The following is a 25,431-nucleotide window of genomic DNA, read 5'->3' as shown; positions in this document are numbered from 1 at the left end:
TGATGCTGCTCTCATTTAATTGTAATTTATGTACAGAACCAAGAAACTGAGGCTACAGAAAATGGTAAAGTCATCAAACATTTTAAAACGCTTGCCCTTGTGTGTGCATACTCATTCTTCAGGGGGCCCGTCCCACATTTGGGCCAATGCAGATATAGATATACAGATGATCTAGGTATCAACACAATTTCATTCCTTGTGTGTTTATTGAGGAGCCCCACAGAGGAAGCTCTGGCCGTTAGCTCCAACAGGCTTTGTACCGATGCACAATGTGGACATTACTATTCATAACATTATGAAGTAAACCCTTTACAATATTACGTATTTAAGGAGACAGCAGTTCTAGCAGCAATCCATTTCATATCAGCATTTAAAATAACCAGACTCAGGAAAAATGGAAGCAGAATTGAGTGAGTAGCGCTGGCTAAACAAAAGTAGTACCAAATAAATTAACTGACACCAGTTTAGTGATCTCCATACATGAAACAGGAATGTGACACCACCACCAACTTGATGTTGAAATTTGGCTCATCATCATATGAAGAAATTGAGGCAGAGAGGTTACATGAATTGCCTGAAGTCACTGAGGTAACCCGTGTCAGAGCTGGGAACAGAACCCAGACGTTCTGACTCCCAGGCTTGCATTCAAGCCATGACACCATCCTTCCCCATCTATAAGACTATTCTATTTCTTATGGGTTCTAGCAGCTGTAACTATGTGAGTTACTTGCTTGATTCTTTGAAAGGTTCATAACCATGAAATGTGTGAAATGCGTTCCATTCTGGTTTCTAATGCAGCACTGCTGAATACTGGGCTACTTACATTAGTTGTTTAGAAAATCCATTAACGCTTTTGCTTTGAAAGAAAGAATTACGTGGATTTTGCAAACAAAGAAAAAAGAAAGTAGAACCAACCATCCTTGAGTGGGTATCTTTAATCCCGCCCATCTAAGTGTAAACCAAATTTCTTATTTATCTTCTGTTAACCTGTGGTTCTCAGCTTCATCCATGAGCTAACGTTGCAATAAGGTTCAGAAAATAATTAGAGTAACTGGATGCTTCATAAAAAGTAAATATATCAACTAAACCGCCCCCACCAAATCAAGATGCTTTGAAGTCTTCTCACTTTAAACTATTTCCGACAGCATTAAATTAAGTTTAGAATAACTGAAAAGCTAGCAAACTTTTTGGGGGAGGCGGAATGAGTCATGAAATGAAAAGATAACACCACTTCTTTTTCAAATGTCACATTTAATGTTTTCACCACTGTACTTCAAATCTACATTTTACAAAGTGACCAGCAAGTGTGCCACATTAACTGTCCAACCTCTGAGATTTTACCTTTCATACCAGTGTCTTCTTGGGCTCTTTTAATTAAACACGTTTCTCATTCAAGTGAATTGAAATGTTTCAGTTGGTTTTATTCTCAAGAGCCTCATAAAAAACAAAGATATTGCACCATCTTTGTTTAGTAATTCAATGTTTGTTTCTTTCACAGCAAATAATTACTTCATTGAAGTTAAAACTTCCAAACATAACTTACTAATAATCTCCAATTTCAGCTCAGATCACTCTTGTTGAAAATACTCTGCTAAATACAGATAACTTACAATAACTTTAACAGTTAATTGTCCATAACAAACACCAAGGTTTTTCCCCAGACCAATGCTCAAAATTTAAGACCATCCATTAGTATTTCTTTGTACAGGTGAAAAACAGTCTTCAATTTTCTTGTCTTGTTTTAAATATAAAAGTTGGAAGGGACATTCAAGTTTCAAGTCTCCACACTGAACTTAAAAAAAAAAAATAATAATCATGTGGAGGTAAACAAACCAAGTTGTATACTCCAGGAGGTAGAGGCCTTCAATTTGTGTTCATATATACATATGCACAGAATAATTCAGTGTTCCAACAGAAAAAAAAGAATTAGCCAAAAAGAAATAAAAGTTATTTACTACTGTGACATTTCAAGACTTCCACAGCTTTGCCTAAAGACACAAACACAATTAACATAATTCCCTATGTGTTGTTTTTTTTTTTTTCCTTTTCTTTCTTTCTTTTTTTTTTTTTCTCTCAACTGTCCAGTGCAGGAAAAAATTCTCACAAAATTTCACAGACCTAAAATGTGCAAGCTAGTTTCTCTCTATACAGCAATGATGTCAGGATTCTTTGAAATTAGCCCATAAATGGAATTATTTACACACATAGAGGATGCATGCTTGGGGGTTTTATGTAAGAAAGAGCAGAAAAACTTCTAATAAAAATAGATTAAATATATATATATATATTTATACCGGGTAAGGAAACAGAAGTTTATTCTCTCCTAGTCACAAACTCATTCTCTCTACTCACAACATTTGATTTTAGAACAGCACACATTACCATCACAGCTCTAGTGAGAAGCTATTTATAGGATTTGATCATCAGGTGACATGTCCATTCATAGTCTGGTCACTGTCATCTGATGTGACTTCATGATTGGTCGCAATCAAGCTCTCTGTATTCCTTAATTTTAGAAAACCCCAGATCTTCAGGAATGGCTCAATATCAAAATGTATGTCTATCCTTTTTACAATCTCACTTCAATTAAAAAAATCAAAACAAAAAACAACCTCCCCAAATTTGGTTCAATTCTCTGTTTGTTCCGAGCTGAGCCATCACAGCTGCGCCAGAATTCATAAAACATGTGCAACTCTGGGTAAAATATTTTCTTCTAAAAGCACAACCACTTTACAAGATTAAAAGTCTAGTACATCTCTAAATATTATTCGTATCATACAAGTAGTGGTTGTTAATTTAAAACTTCATTAGTAAAATTACAGTACAAGCAAGATTAACCTCCAGAATTGCAAATCCCAGACTCCAGTGGAAAGCTACATTACATCTTCAGTAGTATATCATCTTCTACTTTTATTCCCAAACCAGTGGAGATGGCGGCATCTCAGATGGCTGAGCAACAGTGGAACTAGAATATAACAAGAACAGAAAATCAGTGTTCATTAACAATGGGTAACAGACAAGCAGCACAAGAAACGTAAGGTTTGATTGGTAAAACCAACATTTACCTCAAACTCAGATCAATAACCTTTTATATTAAAATATTAAAGCATACATTTTTGTCATTATCCTTAATTGCTAATTTTTGTAACGGTTCTCCATTCATTGTTTTATTTAATTGTAATTTTTTGCAGTGCAATTTTAAAATTAGAATCTCTCCTGAGTACATAAATCTCTCAATGTTAAACTTTACATGCTGTCACACAAAAAATCTGTTCACAAACAGATGATCTATTACTTGAACTTGCTACATGTTTTACTGAAGTTTAGCATCACCTAAATAAAAGTACTTTTAAGTTTAATCATAAATGTTTATACTATTCTTAGCAGAAGGCAGTTATATGGAACTCCCACTCCCCTTAATTCAAAATTTAAAAACATTTCAAATGCATCATAAATGCTGTACAACTAAGAAATGTGAATTAGTATCAGATGTGATTACATACAGTTACCTAATAAAGCTCTTAAAAGCAGCAGACTGAGGGTTGATGCAGAGAGGTACTCGGTTTCCTTTCTGCTGTTCCAAAATGAACTGATGGATTATTTCTGTACAAGAAACAATTGACACCATTAGGTTAGCACTTTTTGCTTTGATTAGATGCAATGTGGAGTAGAAGAAAAATATGGTTTTCTTTGGTGAGAGTACATACAATAAGATTACTGGGGACAAGAGTGGAAAATAAGCCACCCAGTTTTCCCATCACCAATGTGATGTATCCTACTAAATACCACAAATGCCCATGGTACTTTCATATATACACTGAAATAAAGTAAGTAAAATAAATACCCAGCCTCTACTAAAACACTAAGTGATGACAGATTATGGATTGAATATGAAAATCTAAGGGCAATTTCTTGAAGTGCATAAAACTCTCAATAGCGTTAACTGAAGTTGCAAGAATGGAGAACACAACTCTAACATCTACTATATGTTATTAGTATATAAAGAGCTGAAACTAGAAACTTCTGCATCCAGATTCGCTGATCAGTCCAGTCTGGTACTTAAATACACAGCAATTGGAGCTATTAAATTCATGAAGCAAGCCTATAGTACTACTTGGTGAGGTGAAAATGAATCAGTCCTCACAGAGCAAGGGGAACTCTGCATACATTATCTGCCTTGCATCTCCTTATGCAGGAGAAAACATAGCAACTGGCAGAGATGGAAACAGGGCAGGAATGCTGTCTTCTAGGAGAGGACTCTGGTATGGACTTTAAGTAGAGGGCGGCATGCAAGAGTTTACACTGCTGTCAGCAATCCCTTTTGGGAGCTCTGAGAACAATCCACTGACCACTGCCAACACTGTGTTTCAGTCTGTACCTGAATGGGGGACAGCAATACCACTAGTTGGTAACAACAGTGGTATTCTGTCTTTGATGTCAGGTTTCAATGGTAGCCGTGTAAGTCTGTATCAACAAAAAAACACCGAGGAGTCCTTGTGGCATCTTAGAGACTAACAAATTTATTTGGGCATAAGCTTCCGTGGGCTAGAACCCACTTCATCAGATATATGAAATAAAAAATACAGGAGCAGGTATAAATACATGAAAGGATGGGGTGTTTTACCAAGTGTCAGGTCAGTCTAATGAGATAAATCAATTAACAGCAGGATACCAAGAGAGGAAAAACTTCTGAAGTGGTAAGAGAGTGGCCCATTACAGACAGTTGACAAGAAGGTGTGAGTAACAGTAGGGAGAAATTAGTATTGGGGAAATTAAGTTTAGGTTTTGTAATGACCCAACCACTCCCAATCTTTATTCAGGCCTAATCTGATGGTATCCAGTTTGCAAATTAATTCCAGTTCTGCAGCTTCACATTGGAGTCTGGTTTTGAAGTTCTTTTGTTGAAGAATTGCCACTTTGAGGTCTGTTATTGAGTGACCAGAGAGACTGAAGTGTTCTCCTACTGGTTTTTGAATGTTATGATTCCTGATGTCAGATTTGTGTCCATTTATTCTTTTGCGTAGAGACTGTCTGGTTTGGCCAATTTACATGGCGGAGGGACATTGCTGGCACACGATGGCATATATCACATTGGTAGATGTACAGGTGAACGAGTCCCAGATGGTGTGACCTATGTGATTAGGTCCTATAATGGTGTCCCTTGAATAGATATGTGGACAGAGTTGGCACCGGGGTTTGTAGCAGGGTTTGGTTCCTGGGTTGGTGTTTTTGTTGTGTGGTGAGTAGTTGCTGATGAGTATTTGCTTCAGCTTGGGGGGGCTGTCTGTAAGCGAGGACTGGCCTGTCTCCCAAGGTCTGTGAGAGTGAGGGATCTTCCTTCAGGATAGTTTGTAGATCCTTGATGATACACTGGAGAGGTTTTAGTTGGGGGCTGTAGGTGATGGCCAGTGGCGTTCTGTAACTTTCTTTGTTGGGCCTGTCTTGTAATAGGTGACTTCTCAGTACCCTTCTGGCTCTGTCAATCTGGCAAATGCAAGTGCATTTGCTCCGATCCCTCAGACAGAGACAAACACCTACAGAATCTCTATCAAGCGTTCTTAAAACTGCAATACCCACCCTGGTGAAGTGAAAAAAGATTCCAACATGAAGCTGCAGAACTGGAGTTAATTTGCAAACTAGATAACATTAGATTAGGCCTGAATAAAGACTGGGAGAGGTTGGGTCATTACAAAACCTAAACTTAATTTCTCCAATACTAATTTCTCCCTATTTATACCTGCTCCTGTATTTTTTACCTCATACATCTGATGAAGTGGGTTCTAGCCCACGAAAGCTTATGCCCAAATAAATTTGTTAGTCTCTAAGGTGCCACAAGGACTCCTCGTTTTTTTTTGTCTTTGATGTGAATGCTTGCAGGAGATCCTGATTACTAGATCAGTGAAACAAGGTGGTGAAATAATACCTTTTACTGGACCAATTTCTGTTGGTGAAAGAGAAGCTGTAAGCTCGAAAGCTTGTCTCTTTCACCAACAGAACTTGGCCCAATAAAATATATTACCTCACCCATCTTGTCTTTCTAATATCCTGGGACCAACCTGGCCATCACACGGCAAACATACAGGATCTATGACAGGGCCACTGACGCTGGCAATGTGATGGGGCTCTGCCATATCATTGGCCTGACAGTTTTAAGCACAGGATCTGACATTACAAATGTGGCCCTGCCACAGGAAGTCCTGTGCACACATATCATGCAGCAGAGGGAAAAGGGGCAAGGTTTTTATATAGATAAAATGTTTTAGCTATAGGAGTGTTTTTTTTTTTTTTTAAATAACACAAGGTGTTTGCCAGGAGTTACGATGCTGCTAGCTAGCTATTGCTTCATCACATGTGGGAGGAATCTGCCCTTCTCACCTCTGAAGGATCTCCTCAGGCACATGCTATACTCCTCCCAAATTTACTTGCACAACTTCATTGGGAGGAGGAGGATGGAAGTTACATGGCCTACAATGGAGTAGATATTTCTTTCTCCCTTGCAGCAGTTTGTGAGTGCAGATTCGTTTTATATGTCAGTGAACTGCAGGGCTTTTGAGAGCACAGTAAAATTAAAGATGGGTAAAAGTAAGACCCACGTTGGTACTGGCGTACAAGATAGGATCTGCAGCTGCATGCCACAATAGATATACAAGTTAGGAAAAAGAATGCCTACTCCAATTGCCATTTGTGCATGGGCCCTGGAGGTTTGTGGCATTTTTTTAAATCCTTGAATAGATTGGCATTATGTCATTAGGAATAGTACACAATGGCCTTGCTTCGTGAGATGTACAGCTGACATTGCTTGCATCTTAGCACCAAACGAGGCACAAAGAAGTACATTCATTTGGTTCCTTAGTTAATAAAAAAGATATTAATGTTCACAAAAATCCTTAATAAAAATCAGTTTTGAAAACCTCTCTCTCTAGGTTTCAGAGTAGCAGCCGTGTTAGTCTGTAGCCGCAAAAAGAACAGGAGTACTTGTGGCACCTTAGAGACTAACAAATTTATTAGATCATAAGCTTTCGTATATGCATAAGCATATGCATCCGAAGAAGTGGGCTGTAGCCCACGAAAGCTTATGCTCTAATAAATTTGTTAGTCTCTAAGGTGCCACAAGTACTCCTGTTCTCTCTCTCTATATATACACATATAAAGTAGTACATTAGCATATACCTCTCTATTGAGGTATTAAAATGGAAATTTAAATGAAATTAAAATTAGACACATTGTGTTTATGGCACATAGTAGGAATTTTTAAAACCAACATTTTAATTGAAATGTTCTCATTTTTTAGTATTTCAAGTTCCCAGTCTAACAAACCTTATACCCGTATATCTATTTTTTTTGTTAGCATCATATTAATTAAATTAAGACGAGTGAGAACAGTTCTTTCTAGCTTGATTTTTGACTGTGCACGAGATTACGTAAAGCACAGCAGAAGGATGCACGCCACTGAAAAGGGCTGGACAGTGAGGTAACAGAAGGGGCAGAGTGATCGGATCAAAGAAAGTTCTATAAATTCACAGAAGCAAAAACTTTGAACGTTTCAGAAACATGGTACCCAACAGGGCAGATAACTCAAGGTGTCATGGCAATATTGTGGGTATTTTTTTTATTTTTTGAGTGAGACAGAGAAATGAACTTCTCCTAAATGATTATTCTTGAATCATTTGTTACTTATGAATCATGAAAAAAAAAAAACCCTCAGAAATGCATATGTTATTCCATCTATATTTTGTCTGAAAGAAATGTATTGAGGATCTCTCCTGTAAAACAAAATCCCTATTCATGCTATGTTCCTCCTCTGTCCCCATTCGTTCTCCCAAGGCAATGACATACTGCTGGGTCATGTTTAAAAAACCCAACATTTATATTGTGGTTTGTTATGTTGGGATTGGACTTCAAGTCTCTAATGGCACAGAACGATGTCTAGTGTTTAGTAACCTTCCACACCAATAGTTCCTTCTTTCAAGCATCAAAATCAATTTCCCTCATCATGGCATGTCAAGACTCAGAGCGTGCCCCTTGTATCACTGCCAGATTCATGGAATGGCACCAGCAAAAGAGCTTAAGATGGCAGCTGCTTTTAAGGCATTTGACATGGCAGTATCAATATGAACAGAAAGTGATAGAATTAAGTGGGAGTACTATGAAACTACCCAGCTTCTGCAAACTACTTGATGAAGGCTGACTCTTCTATGGAGCACAGTCATCACTGATCCACACTCTTTTCCTTACATTGGTTGTGGTGGGTTTTTTTTAATACAATTCCCTGCTAAAACACCATCTTTCCCACACGCCATTCTCCAACATAGATTGTCAACTCAGGAGAAAATACCAGTAGGGTCAGAAATCAATATGCCAACTATTTTATGGCATTCTCTCTATCAAAACAGTAAGAAAATAAAGTTATCTGGTAGAGAAACTGCAACTCCACTGCCTACCACAGGCAAACACCTAATGGGTCAGGGTGGCTGGCTCACTACATACAGTGGAGATTCTAGATTCCAACTATGTACTGACCAGGATAGAGCAGGGAGATACAAAAGAGTGCACGATACTCACCTTTCACCTGACGAACAGAACTGAGGTTCTTTTCAAAAGTGTCATCAAATTTGGGATTAGTGATGGGTTCAAAGTCACTGGTATAAACTCTTCCGGTAGAGGTGGAAAAACAACATTTACACATACAAGTGTGATACCGCAATCGCCCTTCGTCAAGATACGGATGAGCTAAGGCATCCTTAGCGGATATTCTTTTGGACTGAAATATTAAATTAAAAACAGTTAGTGTATTTGTAATAAAAGGTAAATATTTTCAGTGCCTTGTTTTGTACACAGCATGTTTTCCCACAGATTCACCTCTACCGTTTTCTAAATCCCACATTAAATATACTTGACAGTTACACCACTAGGGGGAGTATCTTACTAAAAAACAAGCAGAATTTTTTATATATATAGTGCGTTTGTGTGCGTGTATACATACATATATAACTTTTCTATGCAGCATCCAGTATCAGAAGTTTATGCTATAAAAACGTTTCTGAAATATGTTTCACAATAATTACTTTTTACATTTAAATTTATTATAGTAAGTGCTACAATAACCAAAATAATACTTTTAACAGTAGCAAAGAATCCTTTGTGCTAGTACAGGCATCTATTCAGCAAATCATTTCAACACATGCTTAAGTTTAAGCCCTTATTGAGCAAAGCATTTAAGCACATGCGAAAAGTTAAGTACACGCTTACAACCCATTAAAGTCAACTGACTTAAGCATGTGCATCTGAGGTCATTAGGAGCACTTGTACATTAAGTTTCACAGTACCCTTGTTGAAGGAAGTACAGTAGAGTAGCTAGGATGACACAGAGGTTAGAGCAGTGGACTTTGATTATACAATCTACATTTTATTTCCAACTTGTTGAAACCGGCTCTTATGTGACAAAGCAAGCCACTTAATCTTTCCGTGTCTCTGATTCCCCACATCTGTAAAATAAGGAATAATTCCCACTTCTGTATGCTTTGAGATATGTTTTGATGGAAGCTGCTATTGCAAATGCAAAGCATAATTAAATTCTCACCTCACAGAGGAGTAAAAAACAGCAGAAAGGTTAAGTGATTTGCCCAAAATTACTGAGCAAGTCAGTGGCAAAGCTAGAAATAGAACTCAAGCATCCTGGCTACCTGTTTTAGCCACTAGACTACACTGTCTCCCCTTTTGAAATATCAGAGTATACAGCACCTGTTCTTAAGACTGCAGGCTTGGTTTTCAAAGTAGCTAAGCTCCCGCAGCTTCCATTGACTTCAATGTGATGTTTGGGTGTCAGTGCTTCTGAGAATCAGGCCACATGTAAATAAGTTACTATTCAACATTTGATTTGTTTGTTTTAAATGTCCCTGTTTGTTTGCCAAAAGCTTTTACAGTATTTTCAGTTACAAGCAAAGATAACGCCTGAACACTCTGATGATCAGCTGCTGGCTTCCTGCTACTCACGACAGTCATCATTGGCTTGTCTTATCTTATTCAATTGCAATTTTAAGGATTTTCCTCTCAAGGTGCAAGGGCAGAAATGACTACAAATTTAGATATCAAATTTTTAAATGACAAAGTTGGAGAGAGAGTCCAAGAGCTGAAGCCCACAGCAGCAAGGGCTTGATTCCAATTAGAAAGACAGGTGCATGACGAAAAATCCCCTATGTGATGGCGTGTATAAGACAGAAGGAAATGTTCATGTTACACGGCTATGCATGCCCACGCATCACTGATTAGAATTGAATCCAAGTATCTAACGCTCTGCTACCTACACCTAACCAAACCAGGGAGAAAAATGGCATGATTCACAAACACCCTCAGATGCCACATTTCCATGCCTTCTTTCTTTAAAAGGGAGACTATTATTTGTAGGCGAACTCCAGCTTGTTCAGTGTACTCCATGCCCACAGGACCACTTATATGGACTTTGCAGAACAGAAGGCACAAAAATGGTGGTATAGAAGAAACCCAAGGAAAAACAATCCTTTATCCACAATGTTCATCTATGCAAAATATAACAAGGTGTGTCATTTAAATAGAGTTGTATATATATATATAAAAAAACAACAACACTTACTGGATCAAAGACCAACATCCTGCAAAGGAGATGAACTGCTTCATGTGTAGCTTGGCTGGAAAGTGTATATAGGACAGGAAGGGATGGCTGTAAGAGGGAGGAAAAAGTATTCATCCAAGTCATGTCATATCAGTCTTGTATAATATAACAGTGTAAAAAAAGTGCTTATTACATCAATTACCAAGATATACATTTTGCTGAAAGGGAAATACACCTTTTCTGCCACCTATAATGGGGAACAAATATTTGATAACAGGCTCTTCAATCTAGCAGACAAAAGGTATATAACAAGATCTAATGGCTGGAAGTTGAAGCTAGACAAATTCAATCTGAAAATAAGGAGCAAATTTTTAACAACAAGGGTAACTAATCATTGGAACACTTTAGCAAGAATCATGGTAGATTCTCCATCACTGGCCATTTTTAAATCAAGATTGGCTGTGTCTAGTTCAAAAGGAATTATTTGGGGAAATTCTACCACATGTGCTATACAGATCAGACTAGATAATGACAATGGTCCCTTCTGGAATCGATGAACCTCAAACATGAAGATCATTGCTACAGCTCAACTCAGCAAATCTGAATGAAAGGTAATCAATGATTTTTCCTTAATAAAGGCTTTAGACTGAGTTGCAATTTTATTTCAATTTTCCCCACAAGTAAATTTATATAGTGGTGGCCATTCAAAAGTCAACTTTTTATCACCAGCTACCACACAGAATCAACTAGAAGATGAACTATAGGGCAATACTGCTATCTGGGGTACCTAAGATACCACTGTGTAGCATCTAGGAGTACATGTAGATTTTTGATGACCCTGTGGCTGAAAGATTTTGAGTTGTTCCTAATGGTCTATTGCAGCACTACTACTACTACAGAACGTTGTGATGGTCTATTTTTTTTAAAATGGGTCATCTGACAAATATAGTATACTCCAGATTATCCAAATAGCACGGGGGTGCATGGATTTTATTTGGATAATCAGAGGTTTGGAAAATCGAGAGAGCTGGAGCCATTCAGCAGCCGGGTGAACTTCCTTGCAGCCAGGGGCTTGTCCTCCTTTGTCCCACTCATTCACTCCCAAAACAGAGTGCTCCCTGTGCTGAGGCAGGGCTGGTGACATCTGATTCCTTCCGATGCAAGGTTCAGGGCAGAGAAGAGATCTCTGCTCTGCCCAGCCAGGACCACAGCCTGCATTTGCAGGGATTGGGTGTCACAGGTCCTGTGGCAGCAAAGGGAGCCTTCTGCAGCTCCAGTGAGACAACCCTGCTTAGTCACTCCTGAGATACACGGAGGATAAGAAAGGGATTCCGATAATACAGTGTTTGGATAAACAGGAGAATACTGTCGAGTGTGTACACACATACACACAGTCCAAGGGGCAAAGGTTTGGATTTATGGTTCACTCTACACCTGAATATTACATTCATGACAACTTTTTACTCCCATTAGCCAAATATTTTCAGACTGTCAGTACCTACACAAAACACTGACTTTAAAACCTTGAAAGTTAGATGTCTTTGTAAGATCAGAAACAGCTTAATGCAACCAGTCCCATTTGACTGTATCAAAAACTTTTACCCGCTACTACAATAAAATTACTTAATACACTTATTTGGAAATTAAGAAGCAATGTTGTATGTTTGCAATATTTAAGACAACAAACTTCTCAGGAGATGAATATTCACTTTATTGTGCATGACAATCATGCCTTGCTGCCTTAGTGATTCTCCCTGTCCATGCTGGAAAGAAGGCAGAGGGGACCCCCAAACAGAAAAAAGGACTCCCAATCCCTAACTGTACTAAAACAGCTAAAACTATCTACAACTATTTTAATAACTAAAGATACAGAAGAAAGAGCTTCAAGGACACTGGAGTGTTTTGTCGCAGACCATGCACTGGTCAGAAAGAACTGGAGAGGCAGGCGGTCCACTCCACCCCTTATGCCCTCAGTTTAGAGCACGAGGAAAGAAACTGCACAGCATGGACCAACAGGCACTCAAAGAGCCGATTTTAGCTATTTACGAAAATTTCCTTTCAAATGGCACAACAGTTTTGATGCATTTCTCCCCCTCCCCTTTTTTTTTTCTTTAATTTTCTCCATAGATGGCATTTGTCTGCTAATGTATCTAAGGCCAGATACGTTCTACAGGACAAGATAATACACTGCATGCTTTTGTGATAACCTTGTCCTCTGAGAAGTGTATGTGAGCTACATACTTTTAGGTCTGCATTTTCTAAAGACAGTAAGTTGCATGTCAAGTATGAGGAAACAAGTGTTTCTGACAGTCGTTACATACATGTATATATTTAAAATATTCACGTCACAAACTCCCATTCATTTTTCTAAGTAGTATGTCCCCAGCCTTTTATCCTCTTACCATGGTTTGACACAAGGTTCAAAGGTTTGAGGATATGGCATGTTAATCTTCTCTTAGTCAGATATTAACCATTTGAAAGAGACCAAAAACTTTTTGCTGTTTATTAGCTGTTAAGGCTGGCATTGTTTACCATCAAAAGTTAGGGAATGACAGAGTTAAGGTTGCCTGTGCAACACTAATGCAGCCCCCTTGTGCATATGCGTTATAATACAGTCTTTAATGACATGATCGCTGAGGCTAAGATTGTGTCATGGAAGTTATGGAAGTCACGGAATCTGTGACTTCCAATGACCTCTGTGACATTGGGGGCCTCGCAGATGACCAACCGCTGCCAGCAGTGGGGGACCCTGCAGTAGCCCAAGCTCCGCAGGTGGCAGGGGACCCTCCCACAGCTGCCCAGGAGCTGGGGGTGGGGGACTCCCTGCAACTGACTGGCCACTGCTATCGGTGGCGACCCCTGAGCCGCTCAGCCACTGCTGCTGGCAGGGGTCCCTCCTGCAGCGGCTCAGACACCGCGAGCAGCCGCCCTCCCCTCTCCTCCCCTGCGCAGCTCCCAGCCACCACTGGTTGCAGCAGAGGGACCCCAGAGCTGCTCAGTGGGCTGGGGGGGACCCCGGAGCTCCCCAGACGCTACTGCTAGCAGGCCCCTCTCCCTGCAGCTGTTCAACCACTGCAAGCAGCTGCCCCCCCCCCAGCTCCCAGCCGCTGGTGGCGGCTGAGGGACCCTGTAATGGCCCAGTGGTAGCGGGCAGGGGGAGCCCCCTGTAGCTCCCAGCTTACGGCAGCAGAGGTACCCTGGAGTGGCTCAGTGCTGGCAGGAGGTGTCCCGCAGCTCCCAGCCCCGCAGAACAGTGCAGGTATCCTCCCCAACTCTAGCCCCACAGGGTGGCTGAGGGACCCCTCACAGCCACTAGGTAATGGGGTCCCTGCAGCTTCCAGTATTAATTAATTTTGGGTGCCCAATTTGAGATGTCTAGAATCTGACTTTTATGAGCGTTATAAAGAACTTAAATATATAAAGTACAGCTCCCACTGGCTTCAGCTGCAGCTGAGAGTGCTCAGAATTTCTGCAAATCAAATGGCAGGGTCTCAAGTTGGGTGGAAAATGAGGAACACAGTTAGAGACCACTTGTGAAAAAAGTTTGGTTTAAGTGACTTGCATTAGCATCACAAAGGAACTCTGTGGCAAAAGCAAGGATAGAATTCAATTCTTGGTGGTAGTGTTCAACTGTCTAAACTGAGACCCTCCTGTGTCCTCCTGCAATCCCTGCCTCATTTACCACACACCTTCCATTTCTGCTGGGGCCCTACAGACTACGGCCTTCTTTACTACACACCCTGTTTCATCCCCAGAGCAGGTCCACCCTGTGCACTGAATAAAGCAAGGGCCCTAACAATTAGGTCTGGTTGTTCTAAGTTACCTTGCTGATGTGGTCCGCGTTTGTTTAATGATGTTCTACTTCATAAAGAACTTTTTTTTTTTCTTTTTTTTTTGCTTTCTTCAAATTATAAATATTAATGTTGTCAACTTGTTTTGTGACTTTTTACTCATCATAATACTCTATGTATTATTCGTCTCTCTCGGTTATTTGTTGTTTTTCCAAAAGCTCCCAAATCTTATGCTGGAACTTAAGCATTTCAGAGAGGGATGACACCTTTTTGTTTGTACCTAACAACCAGCACACTTTGGAGCACTGTAAAAATAAATACTAACAGTTCTTTTATGGTTAAGTCATTTAGATACCATGGTGTTCTGTGCCAGGATAGAAAGGAAAAAGATCATGTCCCAAGACTATCAAAAAATTCCCTCCTACAGAGTATACAAGAAGTTCTATGGACTGAATCCATTAATATAATTTACTTTCATAGCTCTGCTGCAGTCTATAAACAGTTTGAGCTTTTCTCTCTAGTTTATAACACTGGAGCTTCCCAAAGGAACTACAGCTTTCATTTACTATTTAATGCTCCTTTGTAGAAATTCTTGATGTCATTCATCTCAATACCAGTGGCAACCAAACCTACACGGTACATTTGTCTACAGACTTTGAGAGTATTTTTCTAAAGGCTTCTTGATTCATTTATTTTATGAATATTTGTGCAAGTTCAAACTTGCTCCTACAGCTGAAGTTTAGTAAACTGCATCATTTCCTACACTGTTCTAATCCCAGTGTTTTTCTTTTTTCCCTTCTAAATCCACATCCGGCCCAACACAATCAAATTTCCAGGCATACAGTGGTTTTACCGTAGTTAGAAATAAGCAGGCCAAGAATCACCGTTTAAGGAACTCTGAATGACATTTTTTCAGCAAGCGCCACCTTGTGCTGTAGTGAGGTACCTGAGCCCGGAGTCGCATATCAAGGGTAGTTACAATAACTCAGCAGCTGATCAGCACTCCAAAAGAATACACTCAAATACTAGTGGTGCTAGAAGGTGGTACTCATTCCAGTTACTAAATGGAGAGAACTGTCAGGCTCATAATTTCTTTAAATTGTAGGAAGAGACAGCTCTGCAGGCACTCCCACATGTTTCCTCATCTTGTGCAAATAAATGGGGAGGGGGAAAATCTAAAGTTAGAACAAACTGTATTTTAAAAGTAAAAACTAGCTAATTCAACTACAATCCTTCTAAGAAAGGCTTAAATATTTTTGTTTAAAAAAACCAACAGGAAAAGGAATTTAAAATGTTTCAAGAATCCAAAGGCTCTAACCATGTGGGTATTTGAAATAGGCAATATTTGACAGAATTCTTTAGAAAAATATAAAACCTCCAAACATGATTCTACAGATTATACCGTGGCAGTGATAAAATAAGGGATAGTTTGCCAACTCCAGACTCTTAGGTCAATCCACCGGAAATCTTCAAGTCACATAGCTTCAGGACACTTTTCTTCCTCAATGTGCATTCGGAAAGCTTTACAACAAACAATGGAAGATCTTCTGACTCCCAGGTCAGATGCAGCCTTATCTGTATCCCGTCTGACATTGCCATCATCCAGATTTTTTTAAATTCATTGTTTCCTCTGTATATTTAGTAGTTTAACACAACAGAAGCCAGTTTCGCCTTCCATCAAACATATTAGCTCATAGCTGTGTAATTCACTTCTGTTTTCATATTAGCAGTTTTTTTTGTTTTGTGTGTTTTTTTTTTAAACTTTAATCCTACGGAGTTTTGGCACTTCTCTTGTGTTCATTTACTGGACAGCAAGTAACCTTCCCTACATCAGGGATCTGAAGGAAAGTAAAAACCTCCTTAGTGATAAGTGCTTTAAGCAAACTGATTACACAGATTGAAGTACACGGTCTTCTTCAATCTTTGCATTATACCTAGTCTCTGCCACACTGATATCTAGATACCAATTTAGCAAGATTTACTTAAACATCCTGATGGGTGCCATTTGAGAACGTTTTACCCTCAGACATTCCCTGCCCCATAAGCCTCCCTTAACTTAAACGTAGTCTCTGGTAATGCCAACAAGATTTAACTGCAATTACTTATGTTTTCAAATATTTTGTAGTTTCCTCTCCACAGACAGATAGCTTATCTCTTCTTCCCTTTTCTAAAATCCTGGCAGAAATACTGCTCTAATGTTTTTAAAAACAAAATATTATGATTCTGTATAATGTCAATTTTAAACGGTTAGCCACTTACTAGATACACTGAATTGGGCTGCCAACTAACTATTTTCTCTCTCTCTTTCTTTAATTACACAGCTATATCAGTCTCCCAGATCAAGTACTAAACTTCTGCATCTTAAAACACATTATTCCTATCATCAGATCTATGCATGGGAAATAGATTTTTGGACCACATTCATTTCCTTTTTCTTAATGCACATTAAATTTGATTCATAGAAGGTCAGTTTCAATTCTCTTATGCCATAGTCTTCCTGAAAAGGTATCAATAATTCAGTTAAGAAAGTGTTCTCTCTCTGTTTGAAAGTGGAGGAAAGCCTGCACTTGGAATCAGTTATTCAAGACCCATTTCCACCTCCCCCCCCCACCAGTAGAAATTAATGAAATTCTCGTGAAATGGGTAAAGAGTAACTCCTCTAATGTGTAGCGAATTTTAAATTAGGATGATGAAGGTAGAGAGAAAAGCAGCTTCTTAATTAAAGTAATTTTCACAGATAAAAATAGAACTGACCCCTTTATGCAAATCTAAAAAGCTGTATTTTCTTTAGAAAACTGCATAGACTAAAATTCCTGCTTTGAAGTTACTCTCAAAGCTTCATACACTATCATTTTCCTCCTTTTTAAATAGTACCTGTACATCTGTTTACTTCCCATGCAAATTCAAAAAGCACTCTCATTGCAGGAGACCTAGTGAGTGCAGGTGTTGGGAAGAGCCATTAGGACAGGAAGGGTTATAAAGAATGCTCCATTAATGTGTATGATTAATTGCTATTGAGATGTGGGAGGAATATACTATTCTGCTGACAGAGAGGACTAAAATACTCTGCCTAGAATATAACCAAGCAATTGAAAGCCAGCTACTGTATTTATGGGACAATATTAACTGAAAGGGTTAGACTCCATAGTAGGTGTGAATGAGTTAGAAGGATTTACAGGATTGTAATAGAACTGCACCAATGTTTAATTGATATACTAATGCAATTCTAATGCTTTGCATGAGTCTGTCACAGGTTGCTTTTTCCTCTTTTGCAAACACAAATAGATGTATGCACACAGGTCAGATTTTGTGACATTATCTTTTTATATATGGAAATGTTGTTAGTGTCATATTAAATGCACAAGTGAATTGTTCTAAACCTACCCATCAGGGTCACTAGACATAGATTTCGGTACTTCTCAGATATAAAAGTAACTTGTTCAAATGGAGCCTATGCTACAATACAATACAATACAAAGTTTTGTATGACCGTAGCCCCTCAGGGACCTAGTCATAGACAGGTCCTCATTGTGCTAGGTGCTGTACAAACAGTGATGATGTTGTTACCATTCCATAGTATTTGGTGTTCTCAATTCATTTGCAAGTCATTTCACAAAAAACAATATCACCAGAGGCATCAAGCGTAAGCAGTTTGACCCATTCATTTAGAGCAGAAAATAAACTAAAACTACACTCCTTCACTCCAGAAAAGACTGCGTAACACACAAGTGAAGAGTGTGCTCTCTTCCCCCCACACCCTACTCTCCCCCCCACTCCAGGCAGATTGTAGTAGCAATTTCTCTCCCCCCACACCCCACTACCACCAAGACAGTCTGGCTGTCTCCCACATCTGGTGCCTTAACAAATCACGTAGTGATATGTAACGAGCACAATGGTCAGAGACCAGGAAGAATCCTAAACAGAGATGCTGTGGCAGGAAGAATTTGGTAGGAACTGAACTTCTTTGGTGTTGGTCACCAGGGGGTCAAAATCCAGGCCCCTTCAGTAAAGAAACAGGTTGTAACCATCATTGAAACCCTTTTCTTGCTAAAAGAAAGCTCAAGGCTGAACTGGGCATAGAGAACGAACTCCTGGACCCTTACTTCTAGAAGTAAGAGGGTCAAAGCTAATGCACATTTCTGACAGTGAGCATTGTAAGTAGGGTTATACTGCCACTGACTATGTTCTGTGTATGAAGAGAGGACTTCTATTCCAGTGCTGTTGGTCAATCACCTTCAGTTAGCAGTAAATTCACTTTTAACATAGTTAAAAAGAAAAAACGGACTATAAATGTGACTTTCTTCCATACTGAAGGAATTATATAAATTTATATTTAATCCAGAAGATGGCCCCTGGATGTTTTATTACATAAAGCAGTTACGTCTTTTCCCATTTATCATGTACGCTGATTAAAAGCAGTGTATGTTACAAAGTAATTGCTAATTTCCAACAGAATTTGTTTCTTAGTTTTGCTATCTTGTAAGACTAATTAAGAAACTGGTACAATTTAACCATTTAAAATTAGCGTAATCACCTTTTTCTAAAACCACATTTTACAAATTTAAACTTAAACCTGAAACGTACTTGAAGTTCTAAATATAGCTAGAAGAATAATCTTATCAGAACCTTATCAGACGCAATATAATCCCTCCGGTTTTCACATGGCAAAAGCTCACACCAGCACCAGAGGAGTGAGTTTTGAGAATCTGTGTAGTTTTTCATGAAAATTAGATGGTGTTTTTCCTGACTGACACTTAATTGCCTTTTCCCCTCAAAGGACTTTCTTGGGGGAGTGCATGGGAGGGACATGGGGGGAAGGGGGTGGCAGAAAAATCTGAGATTTAAAAAAGCTGCATCTAATATCATTAAAGATATTCAAACACATTTTGAGGACTAAAACTCATCTGGTTCTATAGTGTCTAGACTGGTTTAGAAAAAACAATTCCAAATTCCTTCACAAGTTTGGTGATATCTTGTGTTTTGAACACTTGTTTATACAGCATTTTTTTTAAATTGAATTCCTGAAAGGATTCACACGGGTTGTTTTGGGACAATTCTTTGCTGCTACCAAGTTAGCCTCACTCAAATATTTAATTAGAACTATTTAAAATTTATACTGCTTGCTAATTTATGCAAAGGTATTATTTCCATAACATATTGGTGTTGTTAAGTGTACTTGCAGTGTTTATTTTCAATATAGTGTCAGGGATCTTCATGGCCTCTTTTACAATATGAGTTAATACAACAGGGGTGAGTAGACTACTTTACAAAACCCATCTGTGGCACTGTGCAACCATGAATTTAAGAAACCGGTGAAAATTAGGGCAAAACTAACTCAATTTGATTTAAGCCCCCTGAAATGGAAGGTGCTACAGAAGTGTACAAGTATTTTTAGTACGCATGGAATTTGCCGATACAAAATAATATAAAGGCAGCTCCTAAGGCATTCAAACCAGAATATCAGAAAAGCTATAATTTACATTCTACAGACAGCAGATGGTGATGTGTCTATTTAGGTATTTATACTGCACACATTCGTGTCAGAGCATAGGATCTGACGGCTATCAAGTCCCCCATATCCACGTCTTAGTTACCAGCATTAGTGTCTGTATCCATTCTGCATCAATGTCACAAGGACAACAGCTAGCACAGTACATTACACATACCTATAATATTTAACTTACTACATCACATTGAACATGCAGGCAACACATCAATAAATCTCCCTCTTCTGTTGCTATTATGCAGTTCTTTTGATGTAATATATCAGACAGGCAGATTCTGCTGAGGTGCAGAAACTTTTCTCTAGAGGGTGGGGTGGCATTGCTATGTTTGGCATTTACTATTCTCAGTATTAGCTACCTTTAACTAGACAGAAGTGGTACTGGCTTGTAGTTAAACATGTAAATATAAGTTCAGTTCCTACAGAGGCTGATAAATTTTATTTAGCTCCCGTCACTCTGTGTCCAACATTATCCCCTGAAAAGAAAAGTTCACCAATACAGAACCTCTCCCACACCATAAAACTCATTCTAAGAACAGGTTTTGCTGTATCTAACTTTCTATGTACCACTGCTCTCAAATTATGTTTTATAGTTAAGTACATACCAATAAGGATGGCAATTGTTACTATAAAAGTTTGGAGAAATGACAAACACTTATTCATGAGGAACTTCTTATCTTCCTCATTCCTTAGAAATTAGATACAGATTCATGGAATTCCTTAAACAAACTATGAGCCTGATACGACAAAGAATTAAGCACACGTGCTTAACTTTACTCATGTGCAAGCCATACCAGGGGTTCAATAAGAATTGAAGAGTCCATAAACTTTCTCTTGTATTATTAATAATGCCCCCCCCACCCATCCCCTCCTTTTTTTTTTAAACCCTAGAAATACTCTAATTTTTTCTATCAATTTTGAAATTGGTAATTTTGGTTTTAAAGCATTTGAGGAATGTCCTTGATCTTTTAAAGTGTACAGTCCTGTACATTTTAAAAAAAATGGATACTAGCCAGTGTCTGAAACAGTAGTTTATTTTCAGCATTTTGCTTACAGATACCATCCTGAGATTCAATGTATGTACAAATCCAGACAAAGCACTAGAAATTTTTCTAGCATTAACATCACTTTATAATCTCAAAGTGCTGTACAAGAACTAGTCAAACCTCTTACCCCTCCTGTTACTACCCCATCATACAAATGATATAAAGAGACAGATTAAGTGGCTTGTCCAAGACCAGTATCAGCACTGGGGTTAGAACTCAGGAGATATTTATCTACATAACACAACACACTGGTGAAGCATCTTGGTGTCGTGGATTCTACATGATTTGCATGCAAGAACTCCTGAGTTCTTATCCCAGTGCTCATATGAAGCCTGACTAGTGCTTGTACAGCACTTGGAAACCGTGACACAAAGGGATATAAATGCTTACGACTTAAAACTATTTTATTTTTAAAAGATATGCATTTAGAATGGGTTTGCTCATAACTTCTTGTGATCCGGTGCATCTGTAAGCAAAACATAGAAAATAAACACTCCTGTTTCAGACATTGCAAAATAAGTAGTTTAGTATTCATAAAAAAAAAAAAAAAATACAGTACTGTATATTTTAGAAGACTAATGGACAGTTTCCTGAAGTGTTTGCAAACCAAAATGGCTTATTTTAAAACGGATAGAGAAGATCCTGAGAACATTTCTACAGTAAATATAAAAAATATCCCACAATGGTGTAGAGGCAACTTGGATTGAACATTGTTAGGAGACAGGAACTCCTGAGTTACAATTAGATAGCAGTGTATCAACAAAACACTAATTTCTTTAGTATTATTGTTATTGTGGCATGAACTAGGCTCTTCACATTAAGACAAAGAAAGAACAAAGACAAACATACATATATCAAATTTTTCAGTGATATAAAGTATACATGTCATGTTTTTTGTTCATTTTTACCATTTGTCAGTCAACTGATGGAGTGTTCGGTTTCCACAGAACCCGATATTACAGGAGGAAAAGACCTACTGATCTAACCTCCTATCAATAGCAAAAAGCGTCTCAGCAGCTTTCTGCACTAAACTATTGATTTTAATCTATGCCTCTCCTTACATCCTCCTTTAAAGTGACTGTGATGACGCAGCCTGTCCTAAAATTGGAAGATTTTTGCCCATGCCAGTCAGAGAAATATTTGTGAGGTTGCAGCCGCAAGTGCAATTTACAAATGAAAAACTGCTTTGTCTCAACAGCATTTTGACTAGCTGCAATTTTGATCAGTGCTAATCCAAGAGCCATCTTGGGTAAATTCAGGATTGGCTAACAGGCAGAGGCAACATTTTATAACAGATCATATTAATGAATACAGATGGGTGAGATGCTTACATACATTATTTATAGAAGTACAGGTGAGAAATAGGAACCACAGGGAAGAATGGCAGGTGGTGTTTTTTAAACTTCTGATAACTTCTTGCATAAAAGTTACGTTAATTATTTTTGGTTTTCCCCATGAACTTCTTAGACAGGCTTATCTTAATAAAACAGGGAATTTCACAGAGATGAAGCGAATACTTTTATTGTACAGGATGTTTACAAAATAATGGATCCATCTCTTACTGTATTGTTCTGTGTTTGGCTTTTTTGTTGGCCTGTTAGTTACCAAGATGGAAAGTTTGAGGGGGGAAAATCCCACACAGAGGAAACACTAAATTTATAAACTCTGACTGAATGAGTTTTGAAGAGGGCAAGAGCAGGCTCAGTAGATTGTGCGTGTGCGCACACACACCAATGAATTCATTCATATATATATATTTTGTGTGTGTGTGTTGTGAGAGAAGTGCAACTCATACCTGTTTATGAGGACCCCTGAGTATGTGCGCCTTGGCGCCTTCACAAGCCGTCCTCATTGCTTCCAGTGACGGTGTTCCCAATAGATCTGTGATCAAATCCAACTGTAGGTGCAGAATACGTACATTACAGATTAATTTCAGAGATATGCTTATCTTTAAACTCACACAAAGCTGGAACAATGGATTTGTAAAGTCTGATTCAGTCTGAAATAAGCTTCCAAAGTTAAATTTTTACTTTTAATAAACTACACAAGTGCAATCAGTTTTAAATAGACACTAAAATAAAACTAGATTAATGGCAAAGGCAAACAAACCATTCACTATCATGTTTGGGAGTATTTAGTGTAGGTTTACGGAAACGTTTTATTGTAATTTAAAAAAAACTAGATTTACTCTGTTATAATTTTTGAAAATACCATTTAAAATATGTTATGCATACTACAAACTGAATGTCTAGTCTTGTTTGAATGTCAACAGTACACCTCAAAGCACTGAGCAATGAAAGATAGGTAAAAACAGCCACATACAAATGCACGTAGATGGCAAAATATTTTTCAGTGATAAAACAACTTATGATCAGAACTACTATGCAAAGTATTATATAAAGCCAAATTCCAATGCCTTCAAGTGTGAGAAATTCTTATGTGAACAAGAGTGCTTAGTCTGTTTAATGTTACTTTAGAGCAAAGAATCAAAACATGAAAAATGTCTTTAACAGAACCTGCTTTAGTTTTCTTTTTAGATTAAATGTTCATCAGTAGATATTTAGGCTATGTGTATTCAATTTTGTGCAGCCTTTTAAAATTAGATGTTCTTGAATTTAAATTATCCATTAGATAAAGAATGATTTTCATCTCCTTTGTAGAATTGCTGATGTAAAGAAATGGTGTTAAATTACATGAGCGGTGAATTTGTTTGGGAGGCAAGAATAAGTAAAAGTAAAAGGCCTGCCCAGGACCAGGGAAGAGTAGTCTGGTTTTGGGTAGTGGGAAAGTAAGTTAACTGTATGGTAGTTGTTGTTAGTATTATTGTAGTGTCAAGGAGCCCCAGTCATGGACCAGGACCCTATTGTGACAGGTGTTGAACAAAAACAGAACAAAAAGATATTCACTACCCTATACACCTTAGATAATGCTTTGTTTTGAGTTTGTCTTGTTGAGTTTGCTTTGTGTACATTTCTTTATTTGTGTAAGCAATAAATACTCTATAGTATGATTTTTTTTACTCTTCTTGCCCACAAGCCTGTGCATGTACATGCATATTTATGGTGAAAAAGACATTGCCAAATGCCAGGTCAAACTTCTTAGAAAAAGTCAGTGGGCAGATTATCACCCAAGTTCCAAATGTTCCTATATGACCATTATGCACTTGAGCTAATGGATCAATTGCAAAGCTTTCCCTGCAGAGTAAAGCCATTATCATTGTACAGGCTAATATGGATGACAACCCACTTTGACTGTCAGTACAAAATAGGGAAGTGTGATTATTGCTTACACACCACCAAAGCATTTGTTGCTGTTAAAGCTGCCAGTCCCCTGTAAATACGAGATCATTTCCTACTCTCCAGCAGAGATCCCAATCTATAAAGGTGCCACTTTGCACACTTAACACTTTTGCTTGGTGTTGAGTATATGTCTAGCCCTTCCCCCAACAAATGATTTTTAAGTATAGGTACTGAAGTAATAAAACAAATACCTATAAACATAACCAGATGGGGGAAACGAGATAGCTCATGCGTTAGGGTTTTCTTCTTTTTGAAATTGAGAAAGTATATATTGTAAATTACCCAAACATAAGTGTAAATATGAAACCAGCAATACCATTGTGGAATTAACTGATCAGATCCTTAACTGTTGTAAACTGATGTAACTCTATCGGCTTCAATGAAGCAATGCCAATTTACATCAACTGAGGATCTGGCCCACATCTACAGTTTCCCATATCGTTAACATTTAACTATAACTTTCTCCCCTTAACCATATTTAACAGCTCAGGGGACACACAACTGTCAGACTTTCATCTTTAAGTTACTGGGTTGCATTCCTATAACATCCATAGGTACACTGACATTTCAGTGGCTGATTTTAAGTAAGTTGATTGTCTCAGTCTAGCTCCTACAGGACAGCTGTTAACATCACAGAAGTCACCACTACAGATGAAACCCTTGTTGCTGTGTTGCATCTGAGACTATCACCCTCATCTTGAGAATTGCTTCTTCCAGAACAAGGCTGAGGAACACCAAAAGGGCATATGCATACAAGGCTTTGTTTGTCTGTTTTGTTTAAAAATCTTATGTTAGACAATCTGAAGGTTTCAGTGTTGGGGGAGTATTCCGAGCTACGGTTTACATTCTTTTTAAAATTATGAATTATACAACAGATCAAAATATTGTTTAAATTCATGTGTTCTGAACTCTGTTAAAACAATTCTGAAGCAATTTGACTGTTAATCATACTAATTGCCAAATTTATTTTTTCTAAATTAAGTTGAAATGCAGCACTGTGTACACAGTATCAGCATGTAAATATCAACTGAAACCCAATAGTTTTTTTCTTTTTGCTAAATGTTAAAATCTGTTGGTCTCAGTTAGATCACGTTCACCTTATTTCAACATAGACCAAATTGGAAATTTTTTTGCCTGTGTGTAAAGCAGGTGATACAAAAGCAGGTTTGAGGTTCAAATGTGATGATTTCAAAGAATTCTGCAG

At 38.2% G+C, this 25,431-nt stretch overlaps 1 protein-coding gene across 2 annotated transcripts in view; it reads right to left on the bottom strand.

Annotated features, from left to right (window-relative positions):
* Positions 1-1,231: 1,231 nt before the first annotated feature.
* The window catches only part of NLK (nemo like kinase), a 108,416-nt gene continuing 84,216 nt past the window's right edge, over positions 1,232-25,431 (bottom strand). The window contains exons 7-11 of one of the 2 annotated variants that reach the window (XM_034752512.1): positions 22,724-22,825; positions 10,610-10,696; positions 8,563-8,761; positions 3,504-3,603; positions 1,232-2,965 (exon numbers count right to left, since the gene is read on the bottom strand). In XM_034752512.1, coding sequence (XP_034608403.1) covers positions 3,506-3,603; positions 8,563-8,761; positions 10,610-10,696; positions 22,724-22,825 — 486 coding nt within the window. In that variant the 3' untranslated portion in view covers positions 1,232-2,965; positions 3,504-3,505. The remainder of the gene's footprint in view (positions 2,966-3,503; positions 3,604-8,562; positions 8,762-10,609; positions 10,697-22,723; positions 22,826-25,431) is intronic. The other variant, XM_034752511.1, reaches the window with a different exon arrangement.

This window comes from Trachemys scripta, chromosome 18 (genome assembly GCF_013100865.1).
Source record: "Trachemys scripta elegans isolate TJP31775 chromosome 18, CAS_Tse_1.0, whole genome shotgun sequence".
NCBI lineage: Eukaryota > Metazoa > Chordata > Testudines > Emydidae > Trachemys > Trachemys scripta.
Note: the sequence above shows the minus strand (reverse complement) of the source record. Positions and strands in the feature narration are given on the sequence as shown.